The 17787-nt window shown below is 41.8% G+C and overlaps 1 protein-coding gene across 3 annotated transcripts in view; it reads right to left on the minus strand.

The window, feature by feature from the left end:
* Positions 1–3879: 3879 nt before the first annotated feature.
* LOC121232951 (lens epithelium-derived growth factor-like) overlaps positions 3880–17787 on the minus strand; it is a 106205-nt gene continuing 92297 nt past the window's right edge. For 2 of the 3 annotated variants that reach the window (XM_041121507.1, XM_041121505.1), the window contains exons 16-17: positions 17213–17324; positions 3880–4000 (exon numbers count right to left, since the gene is read on the minus strand). In XM_041121507.1, the coding sequence (XP_040977441.1) occupies positions 3952–4000; positions 17213–17324 (161 nt within the window). In that variant the 3' untranslated portion in view covers positions 3880–3951. Of the gene's footprint in view, positions 4001–17087; positions 17128–17212; positions 17325–17787 lie in introns of those variants that run through there. The other variant, XM_041121506.1, reaches the window with a different exon arrangement.

The following is a 17787-nucleotide window of genomic DNA, read 5'->3' on the forward strand; positions in this document are numbered from 1 at the left end:
AAATGCTAGTTTGGTATGGAACACGAGATGTAACTATATCCTCTAACCAACCCATGAGACCACAGGGTGGAGCTGGAATGGTACTACACCATGCCCAGAAATTCCATGGGGGGCACCGACAGAGCATTCTAGAACTGAGTTTGCAACTATCAGCCTTAGCCAATGTTACATCTGACAGTTTGAGACTCTTGAGCAATCAGTTACAACATATCAGTAAAATGACCATCCAAAATTGAGCTGTATTGGACTTGATGCTACTGAAAGAGAAGGGTGTATGTGTTTTGAACCTGTCAATGGACAACTGCTGTGTTTGCGTTCTGAATGTGTTAATGCCACTTCAAGATCAAATCAACAAAATAAAGAAAGTGGCAAGAGACTCAGAGGCAATTGCTTCTGCACTAGGGACCAATTGTCTGGGAAAGGTTTTTGATATGTTCAGATTTTCTGACAGGATGGATGACCAGCCTTCTCCAATCTTTAACAATGCTTATAGTCATGATTATTGTCACCTGTATTGCAATAACTTGTATCAAATACATGGTAGTGAAGCCTGTACTAACAGTTAAGTATACCCCCTTAAAACCTGTTTGTGCGCTGGATATTGCTGCGTCAGATATTCCACTTTAATTCTAGACCAGAATGGAATGATGACCCACAATGAGCATCAAATTCATCAGACTGCGCTCCCTTTCAACTTTGGAGGCAAGAGGTGACTGCACCACCACTCCAAGGAAAACAGTTGAATCATGACTGTGGTCACAGGGTGGATTGTGTGGCATGTACACCTGCCCCGACAGGAAATGAAACCTCTCTGGGCAGGGAGAAGAGGAAAAAAAACCCCAAACCCTAGAGGCTGCAGGTTGAAAATTGAACTGACCAATCCGACACATACCAGGTACATGGAAGCGTTGACCTTTTGGCCAATGGGGATTAAAATGACCACAGATCAGTTTCGACAAGGGTATGAACAGGGCCCCGCTGGAGGACATTTTGAGTCAGTCCTCCTCAGAGCAGCAGGTCTGCAGTTGGGGGCTCTCCCCTCGGGTCAGGACGCTGCCCTTAGGTAACTCCTCGAGGTTGAGAGCCCTCATCTTTTAGGTGAGTGATATGTGCATTTTGAGTCATCATTTTTAAACCTTAAGAATTCTTAAGTCGGCTGTGTAGTACTAATTCCCTGTTTTAGAGTGGTTTCAAAGATTCCCGAGAAGGCGAACACACACACACTGACTATAAGGGAAAAAACAAGCATTTAACTACAGACATGCGTTATGCTAAGGGTATCTTGTAAAGCAAATTAACATACCGACCCGAGGACTGTGAGGAAGATGGACCATCTGTACATTCTTGTGCCGTCTTGCACCGCGAGCTCAGCCCAGCAATCGGTAGGTGCCAGCTTTAGGTGGGCGTCCCCACGGAGGCAACGGTGGCCTTGCCATACACCAGCCCAATGCTCTTCAGGAAGTCCCGGTATTTATACAATTGTGGAGGAACGGGTTTCAGCACACGCAGCCAGCGGGTGCCAAAACACACCTCGGTTGCAACATAGGGAGCCTATGATGCATGCACTCGCTGGCCAGGCGCACTGCATGCACCATAGCCATCCTGTCTATTGGTTCATGGGCTTTGTACACGCAGCATATTGTCATAATCCAGCAGTCACACACCGACCATGCTCACAGCTGTACTGTGCAACAGCCCGCTGCACATAGTCCCCCAGTATTGCTCAGCTTTCTTATCTCTGTGGTCAGCATTCCAAATGACGAGCGATAAACCATCTGTTTTCTGTGCTGACTGCGTTTTTCTCAGCTATCTACTTCTCCCCCAGTGTTCATCCACAGACCAAAATTCCATCTTTTAACCCCTCCGTATACATTCCCCTTACATGATTGAACCTGTGGTTCACTAATGTTATTGGAGGTCTAACTAACCTTTTACTGAAGAATATATCTGATTTTCAACATCTGTTGGATTTGATTGAGTGAGCCTCCGTAACATACCCAAAGATGTTCAAGAAACTAAAGAGCCATTGTAACAAGGCAGAAAACATCTACCCCACAGGAGAAGGGGAAGGTGCCATCTTTTGTTTCCTCCACAAATTGGCTCTCAAAGAGGAAAAACGTGTAATTATTAATTCTCTCCACCAGATGGTTCCCAAAGTACTGGGACAGCAGCAATGCAGGGCCCAAATACCTGATTAGGCTCAAGGCCAGTGCTTTTATCATAACTCTGCCAGGAAAAACACAACAAAGTGATAAACAGCACAGCAAACTGCAGAAGCCAAAACCAGTCTTTAACAAGCCCTCAGATTTGATGTACAGCAAGAAAGGAAGTATGCCATGGAGCGGGTAAGCGAACAAATAAACCAGCATCGAGAACAATTAAGTCAACATTGCAACCAACAACAGCAAGTAACAACTTCTCAAGCAACAGCTAAACAGATATAACAACTGTAAATTCCATCTAGCATGCTACAATCAAATCTGTTGTTATTTCAAACACCTCAAGCCCCATGTCGGGTGCCAAAAAGGACTGTGGAGGGTTGACCCTGGCTGGCAGGTAAGCCCCTACCCAGTTGCTCGCTCACTTCCCCCCCTGCTCCCCAAGAGATGGGGGAGACAATTGGAAGGGCCCAAGTGAGAAAACTTGTGGGTTGAGATAAAGATAGTTTAATAAGGGGCAGTGGGAGAAAGTAAAAAAAAAAAAAAAAAAAAAAAAGTGATGCAAGAGCAATCACTCACCACCAGCAGACCAATGCCCAGCCAGTTCCCAAGCAACAGCTACTTTGGAAAGAATACCTCCCCTTCCCCGCCACCTTTTATTGCTGAACATGTCATTATATGGTATGGAATAACTTTTTGGTCAGTTCAGGTCAGCTGTCTGTCGTGGTTTAAACCCAGCCGGTAACAAAGCACTACGCAGCCGCTCGCTCACTCCTCCCGCCCCTGGCCACGGTGGGATGAGGAGAAAATATAAAGGCAGGCTCGTGGGTCGAGATAAGGACTGGGAGGGATCACTCCCCACTTATGGTCACGGGCAAAAGACAGGCTCAACTTGGGGAAGAAACAAAATCAATTTAATTTGCTACAAATCAAATCAGAACAAAGATATTAGGAAGTAAAACCAAACCTTAGAACACCTTCCCCCCACCCCTCCCTCCTTCCCGCCTCAACTCCACTCCCGGTTCTCTCTACCTCCTCCCCCCGGCGGCGCAGGGGAACAGGGGATGGGGGTTGGGGTCAGCTCGCCACACATTGTCTCTGCCTCTCCTTCCTCCTCAGGGGGAAGGACTCCTCACTCGTCCCCTGCTCCACCGTGGGGTCCCTCCCACGGGAGACAGTCCTTCACGAACTTCTCCAACGCGAGTCCTTTCCGCGGGCTGCAGTTCTTCCCAAACTTCCCTGGCGGGGGTCCTTTCCGCGGGCCAATCTTCAGTCACAAACTGCTTCAGCACGAGCTTTCCCATGAAGTCACAGCCATCTTCGGGGCATCTGACTGCTCCAGCGTGAGCTTCTCCACTGCCTGCAAGTGGGCATCTGCTCCACCGTTCACCTCCATGGGCTGCAGGGGCATCAACCTCCTCAGGCGCCCCTCCTCCCCCTCCTTCTTCACTGACCTCGGTATCTGCAGAGGTACTCCTCTCACACTCCAATCCCCCTACTCACTGGGGGTTCCCCTTCTTAAATATGTTATCCCAGAGGCGCTACCACCGTCACTGATTGGGTCAGCCTGGGCTAGAGGCGGGTCCGACTTGGAGCCAGGGGAGCTTCTAGCAGCTTCTCACAGGAGCTGCCCCTGCGGCCCCCTCCCCCGCTACCAAAAAAAACCGCGCCACACAAACTCATATGCTTATAAAATTTTTAAAACTTTTGGTCTGTAGATTTCAAATGCAAAACTTAATAACTTCTATTTTGTATTAAAAAAAAAAAAAGACTCCAGTGGCATCATTTCTTTTCAAAGAGATTCCTTTGGATTTTCAAGCTCTCTCCCTTCACCTGATGCTCTAGAAAAATAATAAAGCAACATTAATAGGCATATAAAGAATTTCAGACATAAGTCTTATTTTAAAATTCATTGACCTGGAATAAGACTAGAACCTCAGTGTGTCGATGCACATTCAGCAGTAGATGAAGTTTGGAAGACTGAAGCAGTTAGTGATGCCAGCTTCTCTCCTTGAGAGGACTGTCATCCCCCCACACCCCCCCCCCCCCCACCAATTGAGCTCAAGTCAACATGCCAAGCTGTGAACTGCAGTTATTCAGGATCTGATTTGTATTCCATTCAGGCGTTCCTGAATAATAAGCCAAACAGTTTTTTACTGTAGTTCTGACACTGGTACCAGTACCAAACTCAATGCCCTTGGAGGTGTAGAAGATGGAATTCAATATTCTTTTTGTGCTGGAAAAAGAAAAGGAAGTTTGTGTTGACTGCAGGACCATGCCATCAGCAGCGTGCACATTCAAGCTTGTAGCTTCCTTTCACTCCAACCAGCACTAATGTATTGGTTTGCTAGAAAACTTTTCACATCCTTCTTCTGGATTTTAGCAGTGGGGTTTCTTCCACTGAGTTATAAAACCTGAATGATTGCAGCATATTGCTCCAGGTTGTTTGTAGTGACCATTGCAACAATCATTTAAGGTTTACTTTCCCCCTTATAAACAGAGTGCTTTGTCCCAAATATTTATGAATTTTTATCCAGAACCTATTGGGTTTTTTATGCATCCTTACTCTACTAAACTAGTTTGTTTATTTTTTAGCGGTTTAGAAATATATTTTATGCAATATTTTAGGAAGCAAGTAAGAAATAGCTGCTTTACGGGGAGAGGGTCTATGGTTTTAATTTGTGAATTGCTTTCTTTAAATTAGGCTGAAAAACAAGCTGAAGCTGTGGAAGCTGCAGTGGTAGCAGCTGCAGTGGCTGTGACTCCAAAAATAAGCCCTAAAAGGGGAAGACCAGCAGGTAACTTTAAACAAAAAGGAATTTTGTTTATTTTTCCCCATACAAAATAACTTAATAGAGATGGTTGGAGGATTTATTGCCCCCAGATCTCCAGAGTATTACAGAATATTTCCTAATATGTAAACTTCCAATTTTTATTTTTATATGTATATATAAAAATATATATATACATATATACACATCTAAACTATCCTACATGGCAACCTGAGGTATTTAGCAATTTAGCACATAAAGGGCCTTAAAATGTTTATGGTTATGCTGGGTCCTCTGAAATAAGGATCATTGTATCCCCTTGCAAGTATCACCTTTAGGAAAGCCTCCATAGGATTCTGCTAACTTACAGACTATGCAATAAGACCTCTGTTTCACTGTGGCTTCACAAAGGTTTATATTATTCAAAGGTGTATAACATTGGTACTTAAGTTGTGTTAGAATATCCATAAAACAAGTTTAAAAAAAATGGGGGGAAGGAGACTGTCTATAGGTAGAGCTCAGAGGACAGTAAAAACAAGTGAAGAGCTGGAGAGATTTTGCTGAAAAGACGTTTAAAGGAAATCTCTGTAGACCAATAAACAACTGAGAAGAAAATATAGCTATTAGAAGCAGCATGTAATTTTAAAGATTTTGCTAATAGTTCTGCAGTACTTGTTTGTGAAAGTAGCAATGACTTAATTGTAATTCTTATGGCAAGTTTGCAAGTATTCTTGAAGGAAACGTTTTAAATTTGTTTACTGCTAACATGGGGAAAGTTATTGGAGCACTTAAATATATGCTATATGAGCATTTAGTCTGGGAAACAGATAATTTAATACTTTATACTCACCTGTATCTGGTGGCATTATGAAAATAACTTTTAGAAAACGCAACCATAGTTAGCTCTCAAGGCAAACTATTTAAGACTAGATGTGAGGAAATGAAGTATTACCTTAGTACTTCACCCACTTTCATTATATTTATTAAATGAACATTTTAAATATTTTAATGTGTGTGGGATTATATTGATCTTTCAAATGAATTGTGTTTATACAAGCTATTGTCTGTAAGAGCAGGGAAGGACCTTTACAAGAGATGCTTTGGCACCCTATGGGAAATGTGTTACTAGATGATGTACTGTGCAGCATTCTCTTGCATTAATATGATGCTTGCATCTCTTGCTTAGCAGTGCTCCACACTAACATCAGCAGCACTTCAAACACTGGGCTGTTAGTTTTATTCCTAACAGACTGTTCACTGGGGATAGCAGATAAGCATGTTCCGTAAATTTCAATCCATAATGGCAGCATACTAAGTATTTTCATTTTACAGAATTTGAAGGGTATAAACGTCGACAAGGCGGATAAACTATTTAGCTCGCTTTAACACTGAAACATGGTGAAATTGAGAAAATGTAGAACTGTGCTGTATACCTCAGTGTGGTGGTAGAGTTTCTTGACACTGATTTACTCTCAGGGAAAGGGATGGAAGCTCCATGAAGCTCTTAAGACTACTACTAATAAATAGGCTGAGTTTAGATTTGCACACTAAATTACTTAAGTCTTTCCCCCCCACTTATTATTGTCTTATTATTCCACTTATTATTCTCTTGTTTCAGGCTTCTTTTTTTTTATTAGCTGCGTAACATGAGGCAGGACCATTCTGAGTGCACTGGGTGGAAAAGGCACAGGAATAGATGGTTTAAACCTCTTAGACTGCTATCTTAAAGTACCAAAGTGTTGGTTGAGATTTTAATTTTTCAGAGGGATCTCGATTAAACTTTGATACACAGTTCCGACGTTTGAATTTTTTTAAATAGAGTATTTACTCTACTAAGTTTGACTCAAGTGTTGCTTCTATGTGTTGACATGAGAAACAACCCTTTTAGATAAGGAACGGGTGGTGGCTGTAGACTAACCTGTTCTTTTTGTATAATTAGCTACTGAAGTAAAGGTTCCAAAACCAAGAGGGAGACCCAAATTGGTGAAACCACCTTGTCCTTCGGAGACCAACATGTGAGTTGGCTTTTTATACAAAATGCCTGTCTTTATTGTAAACCAAGTGGTTGCATTTGATGAGCTGTCATGACTTACTGAGTTCCTGCCCAGCATTTTCCTTGTAGTACTCAGTATAAGTTAAATGTTGCAGTCAGGATGGGTGGACAACCAGATGGGTAAAAAAGTGGTTGGATGATTGGGCTCAGAAGACAGGGGTTAATAGGTTGTTTTCTACCTGGACGCTGGTAACAAGTGGAATACTGGAGGGGTCTATCTCTTCAAGTTTGCAGATGACAGCAAATGGGGGGGGGGGGGGGGGGCAGTCAATACACTTGAGGGCAGAGCTGCCATCCAGAGATAACTAGACAGGTTGGAGGAACAAGCTGACAGGAACCTCATGAAATTCAACCAGCACAGATGCAAAGTCCTGCCCCTGGGAAGGAAGAACCCCTGGCAATGGTACAGGCTGGGGACTGACTGTGGAGCAGCAGCTCTTCTGAAAAGGACCTGGGGATCCTGGTAGACAGAAAGCTGACCATGAGCCAACAGTGTGCCCTGGCAGCAAGGGAGGCCAACAGTATCCTGGGCTGTATGAACAGGAGTGTAGGCAGTTGTATTGGGTCTGGCTGGGATGGAGTTAACTTTCCCCATAGCAGCCCTCATAGTGCTGTGCTTTGTATTTGTAGCTAGAACGGTGTTGATGATAGCACACCAATGTTTTGGCTACTGCTGAGCAGTGCTCCCACAGCATCAAGGCTGTCTCACCACCACCACCCCTCCCCCCCCAAAGGCTGGAGGGTAGGCAAGAGATTGGGAGGGGACATAGCCAGGACAGCTGACCCAAATTGACCAGAGGGATATTCCATACCATATGACGTCATGCTCAGCAATAAAAGCTAAGAGAAAGGAGGAGGAGGAGGGGCATTCGTTATTAAGGCGTTTGTCTTCCGAAGCAATCGCTATGCGTACTGAGGCCCTACTTCCCAGGAAGTGGCTGGACATGGCCTGCTGATGGGAAGTAGAGAATAAATCTTTTTTTTTTTTTTTTTCTTCTTTGTTTCTGGCTGCGGCCTTTGCTTTCTTTCATTGAACCGCCTTTATCTCGATTCACCAGTTTTTCATCTTATTTTCTCCCCCTGTCCTGCTGAGGAGGGGGAGTGACAGAGTGGCTTGGTGGGTATCTGGTGGCCAGCCAAGGTCAACCCACCACAGCAGTAGATTAGAGAAGTGATTATCCCCCTCTATTCAGCACTTGTTAGACCACATCTAGAATTCTGGGTCCCCCAATACAAGAAAGATGCTGACTAACTGGAGCGAGTTCAGCAGAGGGCCACCAAGCTGGTCAGAGGGCTGGAACACATCCTATGAGGAGGGTCTGAGGGAACTGGGCTTGTTCAGCCTGGAAAAGAGAAGGCTTTGGGGGAGATCTAATAACAGCCTTCCAATACCTACAAGGAGTTCATCAAGAAGAAGGAGCCAGGCTCATCACGACGGTGCATGGTGGGAGGATGAGAGGCAACGGGCATAAATTGAAACGAGAAAGGATCAGACTGGATATAGGGAAATACTTTTTCACCCTGAGGACAGTCAAGCAGTGGGGCAGGTTGCCCAGAGAGGTTGTCCAGTCTCCATCCTTGGAGGTTTTCAAGACCAGACTGGAGAAAGCCCTGAGTAACCTGGTCTGAACCACCCCCAGCAAGGGGTTGGACAAGAGACTTCCAGAGGCCCCTTCCAACCTGAATTATCCTATGATCCTATGAAATGAAAGATCTAAGAGTGATCCAACTTTGTGCAGGTGGAGTATTTGATAGTAAAAACTAAGAAGTACATCTTCTTGAATTGAGAGTTAGGTTCTCTTTTAAACTGGGTATAGATAATGAATATGAAGCTTAAATAATTTACTGTGTTTTAGTGTTCATGAAGAGGAGAAGACAAAGAAAAAAGGACTGGAAGAAAAGCCCAAAAAACAAGGGGAAAAAGATGAGGAGAGTCAGAAGGAAGAAGACAAATCGAGGAAGGAATTTGATAGAAGAGAAGCAAAGAGGGAGACCGAACCAAAAAGGAGAAATACTTCCCAAGTGGGTTCTGCATCAGCATCTGATTCTGAAGAGGATGAAGGAGAACATGAAGGTGATAAGGTATATTGCTCTTTATTGACTTACTTATTGTAAAGAACAGTAGTTCACTGAAAATATTTCTTAAAGCTAATACTAGGTCTTCAATTTTGTCTATTAAGTGTTGGAGCCTTGTGTCTGGCTAACATAGATGCATGTCTTGGAAATGAGAAGTTGCAGAATTCCTTTCTGTCAAATAATCCTTTCAATAACTTTTAGATATTTACAAAGAAAAAAATTTTCTAATACTTTATTTTTTTAAAAGATGGATTTAAATGCAAGTGATTTATTGTAGCAAAAGTTTGTTTGTTTGTTTGTTTGTTTTAATATGCTTACTTGAATGCATATATTTTTTGTCCTGAGCGTTGAGAATCTGTGGGGTCTGTGAAATATATTTTTGAAAGATAGGAAGCTGTCTCTAGCTGATCATTTGGGAATGGCTTTGGGTTTCTTGGTGTTTGGGATATTCTTCTCCATATCTGAGAGAAAGCACTAATAAAACTCAGCTTCTCATCTGCATATAAAAGATTTGGATTTAGTTACAGAGGAATGCTAACTCTCATCAGGGTGTTTCATGGACTAGAGCAATAATGTGTAGACATCTAGAGCAGGCAGGTTTAACTATTAATGTTTTTGACGTTCAGTAATCTAAAGACTCCTTCTCTCTTCTCACCCTAAAACCCTAAATAAAAACAGAAGAAAAAAGGAGGGAGAAACTTTCAAGGAGCTCATAGAAGAAACATGTTACAAGGCCAACATGAGAGAGAGCTGACAGAAAGAAAGTGTAAGCAAGAGGAGCAAATGGAATCTGAGCTGTGAGTATGTTTTAATACATAGTGTCTGTACATTGTGGTAGTACTTTGAAACTAAGAGGAGGCACAAAACCTGACAAAATTCCCAATTGGTTTGCACTGTTCCGTGTCCTCCCTCTGCCTTTTTTTTTCCCCAAGCATTATTTAATTTTTTAAGTGGAGAATAAAAAAGCTCTTGTAAATCAATATGTAGCATTGTGGGAGGATGGGAAAAATTGAATCCAGAAATTAAGTGATGTCAGTCTTTCAGTGACTTAGATTTCCTAACAGTAGGACAGAGTTGGTGGGTTCTGTTTAGAAGTATCCTGAGAATACCTGAAGAGAGAGCTAACTCTCTTGTTCTGGCAGGGCCATGTATTACATTTTAAGCAAGTCTTGAATACATGAGATTGAGATTTATATCAAAATTCTATAGCCATTAAGCTGCTCAGGTTGTGGAATACATAGGGTTCCCTGGAAAACACTTCCTTCTCTGTCTGGCAGCTGGAGGCTATACTATCAGACAGAACAAGGAAGAAGTTATGATTTATGCTACTCTGGCTCTGCAAAGCCAATTGAGTAATATCAAGCAGTTTGCAGTCAGAAGATAAATTATCACAAATGAACCAAGCATTAGCATGGAGAGAAGATCCTGCCAGAAACTTAGGGGGTTGGGACAGCAGGAAGAAATCGATCTGACCCATTCTCAAGACCTATTCCACAAGTGGGTGAAGAAGCCACCACCATGAGATTGAGATGTTCCCATCCACACAGTTCTTGGGAAGGAGGAAGAAGGGGAAGAACAAGGTAAAATTTCTGGGAATTAGGAGAAGGAAATGGTCCCCTTCATCTATAACAATACAATTATAACCTTTCTCTATCCTTTAACAAGAATCTAGATTTATTTACTCCCCCCCCCCCCCAAGCGATTTCGCCTCTTGTCAGTTATTCTTTCTCTAGAAACCTAAACACACTTCTTCCTTGGGGCAAACCTAAACTTTTCCAATGTCCCAAAGACACTAAATTGTTTTTATCATTTCTGCAATTCTTAATATATTATTATGTAAATCTGACATGCTTTTTGATTTCTGCAATAAATTGTCATGTGTTGTTTTGGTTATGATAGAATGGTTTGGGTTGGAAGGGACCTTAAAGATCATCTAGTTCCAACCCCCCCTGCCATGGGCAGGGACACCTTCCACTAGACCAGGTTGCTCAAAGCTCCATCCAACCTGGCCTTGAACACTGCCAGGGATGGGGCATCCACAACCTCTCTGGGCAACCTGTTCCAGTGCCTCACCACCCTCACAGTAAAGAACTTCTTCCCAATATCTAATCTAAATCTACCCTCTTTCAGTCTAAAACTGTTACCCCTCGTCCTATCACTACACTCCCTGATAAAGAGTCCCTCCCCATCTTTCCTGTAGGCCCCCTTTAAGTACTGGAAGGCCACTATAAGGTCTCCCCGGAGCCTTTTCTTCTCTAGGCTAAACAACCCCAACTCTCTCAGCCTGTCTTCATAGGGGAGGTGCTCCAGCCCCCTGATCATCTTCGTGGCCTTCCTCTGGACCCGCTTGAGCAGGTCCATGTCTTTCTTATGCTGGGGGCCCCAGAGCTGAACACAGTACTCCAGGTGGGGTCTTCACGAGAGCCGAGTCTTCTTTACTTTTAAATAGATTTCATATTTTATGCATCTAGGGAACTATACAGAGCTCCACTTCAGTAAAAGTAAGGAGCAGTAGCTTATCTTAGTGACTGTGCATAGTTTAGATTATACCTGATGCCTAATTATTAAGCACAAAACCTAATGATAAAATGTGAAAAGGTTTATTTTTCTTTTTGCTTTCTTGCAACTTCCTCTGTCAGCATAATGGATATAAATTGAATTTTTTGTTTCATTTTTTTAAATCATTATTTTCCATTTTTCTGGTCTAGGTAGCTACCTCATTAATATTTGTTAGGCAAACTCAATTCAGTGCTTCGTACATAAGACACAGCCTTGCTTAAAGAATGTGAGTCTGTGCAGGTACAACTGTGTTGCTCCTCAGTCTACTGCCAAATTTGTGCCAACGTCCTCAGCTATTCATCCTCTCAGTTGGTAAAAAGAAACAAAGCAGCTTGTTGAACAGTGTTGCAGAAAAGACCTTGACTTTTGCTGATTTAACATGCATTACCTACAGCTTTTCTTAGTACCAATGAATAATTCGACACATCCCAAACTTTAAAAAGATAACTTAAGGAAACAGCGTATATGCCTATCAACACAACTGAAAGTAGTTCTTAAGCACAATCACTTGGAATACATTATTTTCTAGAATGCACAGAATCATAGAATAATTCAGGTTGAAAGGGACCTCAGGAGGTCATCTAACTTCAACCTCTGGCTCAAAGCAAGACGAGCTATGGAATCAGATTGTTCAAGTACATATTCAAAAAGATATGAAAGCACCTTATCTCTAGTTAACAAATGGAGTAAAGTTATAGCGATATTTAAAATACAGAACTGAAGAGACATTTACAAACCATTTGCTCAGACTCAATACTCAGTGCTTACGAGTGTTTTGTAAATTCACGTTTTGCTCATGTTTACTCTGCTTAATGGTCTCTTCTTTAAGCAGTTTAACACTGCGTATGAAATTGTAAGCAAGTTTCATGTGACAGAAATATAGTTTGCAGATTGTTCGAGTTTTAACATGTGCAGCATATGCATTTCTCAGCATGAAAGGTGTACCAGTTTAGTCAGAGTGGTAAGCTTAGAAGTGGACTTTTACTGCAAAAACTGTAAACTAACATTGGTTTAAGCAAGATAGGTTTGTGTTATGCACACATTGTTTGATAATGGCTAATCCAAATAAATTGCTCTTAAGTAGCCATACAAGGGTTTATGTAAACAGGTTTGATTTCTTCATTTAGATGAGTCAAACAATGCTAACTGGAACTTAGAGTTCAAGCCAATGCAAATACACACACACACACACACTCACACTCTCTTGAATAGAGGGAAACGTATATTGGCAGAACGTAACACTACCACTGGCTCAGTTCTTGGAAGATATACTTGTAAGTTTTAAAGAACAAAAACACAATATTGTGCTGGAATATTTAAAGAAATATATGAATTAATTTGCCTATAGTTGCTTGTTTGAGACAACCTGGTCAAGACACCTTGCGCAAGTATGTGAGGTGTTCGTCTTCAGTTTTCTTCCGACCAGTAATGACCACTGGTGTGTCACGTCTGCACCCAAATAGCCTTATGCTTTTGACAGGAAATAAAAAGGGCAATCTGACTCAGTTTGTCTCTTGCCACTAAAAAAATCCAAGTGTTGTCAGGTTCTGTAGAAACAAGGAAGTGGAACAGGTCATGAAAAATGTGCCTTAAGAGAGACAATTATTAAAAGTGGCCATTTGTTTTCAAGTGATTGGCCAAATACGTTCCACTGTCCAACCGCTTCATTTACAATTTCAATTAACTCAGATGCCACACTACATTAATGTCATATTGCATTTTGAACAACTCATTGATTTAAGCACAGTGCTGTGTTGCATAACTTGGGTTTGGAACCTGCACTGATCTCTTGGTTATAAAAGGTACTCCTTTAGTATGCCACTCATCCAGGCAAAAAACGCATTTGTAATTATCATTATTTAGCTGAAAAAACTCCCAAATGACATTTTTTAAAGCTGTCCAAACAGAAACCAGTAATTCCAAGACTACCTCTGGAGCAAAATCAAATTCCTGTTCATCTAAAAGAAGAGTTAAAACATAACTTAAGTTTACCCTACTGCAATAGTCAACATGTCCCACAGATTTATATACAAAGTTTTAGCTTCCAGGCAGCCAAAAGGAGTGCTGGACACCACAAGTCTCTCAGACTCTCTCATGCTTCTAAAACCAAGGACAACACTGCTGACAGTATAGCTTCCCCCAACGAATACTGCTGGGCAAAAACAGTCTGTGAGCACTGACAACAGGAGTACTTGAAGAAAACAAACTAGCACTTCAAGAAAAGAGTTCAGCTAAGGGTTGATCTTAGAATTTTCCCCCCTCTTTTACAAAATTCTGCAGAATTATATAATAATCTTAAGCTTTTGGAAGTCTGATTCAGTATCTGAATAAAATGTGAAGCGAGTATGGAAACTGATATACATGCAGGATTTTTATTTAATGGATGCTTATTTTTATGACATTTGGAAAAACTCACAGAATGGTGGAATATACCAATTAGAATAAGGCTTTTAAATTCTATGATAAAACAAGACTGAAGACTTGATAAATAGGGTTTGTTTGGGGTTTTTTTGTGTGAATAAAAATATTTTGGGAGTTTTCTTTAAAGATTGTGGTATACTTATAGCTTACTTATTTCTGTACTTTTTTTAGTAGAGTTGCTATGGGAGTCATTTTATTTGTCATATAATCGATCTTTTTCCCATAATTCCCTGAGGTAAACTTGAATGTTACTTTTAAATTTGGGTCCTCTTACAATATTCTCTCTCCATCAATCTGTTTCATACACTGCAGCTTTGTCTTAATTTTTACATTTTAATAATACTTTCATTTGCTGCTTCTAGGGGAAACAGTCTGCTAATCTGGAGGATTCCTTATCTGCAGTATCTTAAAATAAATAAATAAATTTAATTTATTTTGGTCTTTGAAGAAACCAGAGTTTGACTTCTGTATTTTTACACACAGTTTGAATATCTCAAAACATCTCATTTAAAAATAAAAATAAAAAAAAGACTCAAGACTTTAGAAGACAGCATTGTAAAAATGCTTTCATGTTTTGACAGGCAAAATAAAGAAGGAGGTAAGAAATTGGAAGTTAAGAGGATGGAGAAGAAGAGAGGTTAGTTTAAAGACTATTAAATATTCTTTATATATATATATACATACACAGAATATATAAACACAATATTTTTTACTATCTTAATTTTTTTAAAAGAAATACATGTCTAGACTTATGTTGTGGTTTAACCCCAGCCAGCAACTAAGCACCATGCAGCCGCTCTATCACTCCCCCTCCTCAACTGGGCAGGGGAGAGAAAATATAACAAAAGGCTCGTGGGTCGAGATAAGGACAGGGAGAGATCACTCAACCAATTACCGTCACGGGCAAAACAGATTCGACTTGGGGAAATTAGTTTCATTTATTACCAATCAAGCCAGAGTAGGGTAATGAGAAATAAAACCAAATCTTAAAAACACCTTCCCCCCACCCCTACCTTCTTCCCAGGCACAGCTTCACTCCCAAATTCTCTACCTACCTCCCCCAGCGGCACAGGGGGACGGGGAATGGGGGTTACGGTCAGTTCATCACACGTCGTTTCTGCCGCTCCATCCTCTTCAGGGGTAGGACTCATCACACTCTTCCCCTGCTCCAGCGTGGGGTCCCTCCCACGGGAGACAGTCCTCCACGAACTTCTCCAACGTGGGTCCTTACCACGGGCTGCAGTTCTTCACGAACTGCTCCAGCGTGGGTCCTTTCCACGGCGTGCAGTCCTTCAGGAGCACACTGCTCCAGCATGGGTCCCCCGCGGGGTCACAAGTCCTGCCAGAAAACCTGCTCCAACGTGGGCTCCTCTCTCTACGGGTCCACAGGTCCTGCCAGGAGCCTGCTCCAGCGCGGGCTTCCCACGGGGTCACAGCCTCCTTCAGGCATCCACCTGCTCCGACGTGAGGTCCTCCACGGGCTGCAGGTGGATATCTGCTCCACTGTGGACCTCCCTGGGCTGCAGGGGGACAGCCTGCCTCACCACGGTCTTCACCACGGGCTTCAGGGGAATCTCTGCTCTGGCGCCTGGATCACCTCCTCCCCCTCCTTCTTCACTGACCTTGGTGTCCGCAGGATTGTTTCTCTTACATGTTCTCACTCCTCTCTCCAGCTGCAGTTTCTGTGCCCCAGCAACTTTTTTTTTCCCTTCTTAAATATGTTTTTACAGAGGCGCTACCACTGTCACTGATTGGCTCGGCCTTGGCCAGCGGTGGGTCTGTCTTGGAGCCGTCTGGCATTGGCTCTGTCGGACATAGGGGAAGCTTCTAGCAGCTTCTCACAGAAGCCACCCCTGTAGCCCCCCCCCCGCTACCAAAACCTTGCCACGCAGACCCAATACAACTTACTGCTAAGGGGGTTTTGTGATCTCAGTCAAAGATGTTTGATCTGCGATTACTTCCTTCAGATCTCTGAAGCAGTGTATTCTTGTTTTAGGTCTTCTAAATTCTTTCCTTCAGCAGTGTGTTAGAACTGGTCTTTAGTATTCTCATCTTATTGTCATCCTAGTTTTTAAACCTTTTACATGTTCTCCATTCACCAGCATATGAAATCAAAAGTTCTATTTCTTTGAACTGAATCACTTCAGTTCTTTATCTTCACAACTAATTGTCTGTTCCATCACAGCAGACTAATCAGAGGGGACCCCTTGCAAATAGTCAGATGGTATCCTTTTCCAGGGAAGGGGCTTAGATTTGGGATAGTTACTGAGTTCTTGTCCACCAGACCAGACTTCCAAACCAACCTTTACAATAAGAAGTCATTCCCTTCTTCGTGTCCCTACCCTTCTTAGATATGTCTTAAGGTCAGTTCAAACCACTGCCTTCAGGTTCCATCTATCTTTTGTTATATAGTAGAAATCCAGTGGTTTAAACTGGAACCAATTCCAGTGTTGGCAGAAGGAGAGATTTTTATATAAAGGTGTCCAAGACAGATGGGACAAACAAAATATCAGTCTATCAGACTCTCTCATGCTTCTAAACCCAAGGACAACACTGCTGACTGTATAGCTTCCCCTAACGAATACTGATGAACAAAACCAGTCCGTGAGCACTGATAATAGGAGTACTTGAATAAACGTACATGTACAAATTCAAGCATTCTTATGGATGTTTGACCAGAACAGTTTAATTTGGCAACTTTATACACCTGTCACAGCCAAAGAGTTCTGAAATTTTATAGGCAGAAGTTGTAATGCTAGTTAACTATATTTAGTCAATTCTCTTACAATGTATTTACTTGCCTACTCACTAGAATAAGAGAATTTACAAAAATTTGTTGTTTCATGAGTTTCTGTGCAATATAGTCCAAGATTCCATTGCTTCCAGCTTAATACCACTCTAAAACACAGAAGCAAGAGTATACAGAATTCTGTCCCACCTCAAGCTATCTAGTCCACTAGTAGAACATCCTATAGAAGTTCCTTTTACCTACACTATAGAAATGAGTGAAGCATTTCTTCTGAAAATGTTTGTTCAGAACTAGAGTGGAATTAACATACTATATTTCTATAAAGTTGAGGAGAAAACCCTGTAAAGAAAATATTAATTAAACATGATTAAGTTGCTTCAAATTAGAAATGGTTAGTTCAGTGAACTTACTAACATTAACTCACTTTTTCTTAGTTCCAACTTCATGCTTCTCTTTCTTTTCCTCAGTGTTCTCTCCATTCTGTTGTGATTGGTTGATGTCCTGAGCTTCAGACCCTCCATTTAGTGTCTTCGCACCTTTAAAATGAAGGGGAAAGAATCAGCACTGTAGGAAGCAAGAAAACCAAAATTTTGTCATAAGAAGCATCAACTCCAACACTACAAATGTTTTTCCTATAATCTTGAAATCTACCAGCTGAAGCTATATATAAAAGCAAGAAGAGATATTATGATGACTTAAGAATTCAGTATACCTCAGTCCCATAAATTGCATTATCTAAATAAAATGAGCAAGCATATAAAATATTGCTGAAGGCTACGGTTTCAACATAATTCACAACACATTTCAGGACAAACTCAAGAACATTTGAAAATTAACTTGAAAAGTATTAAGTGTATGACAGTTAACTGGAAGTGATCAGCATATATTTCAAGAGTGGCTAGACAGGAGGGAGTCCTGGGCCAGAGCTGCGGGAGGAAGCAACCACTCTTGAATATCCCAGAACGACTTGAACTTGGCTCAGAAAGTAGTGGAGATTGG

The sequence above is a fragment of the Aquila chrysaetos genome, assembly GCF_900496995.4.
Source record: "Aquila chrysaetos chrysaetos chromosome W unlocalized genomic scaffold, bAquChr1.4 W_unloc_2, whole genome shotgun sequence".
NCBI lineage: Eukaryota > Metazoa > Chordata > Aves > Accipitriformes > Accipitridae > Aquila > Aquila chrysaetos.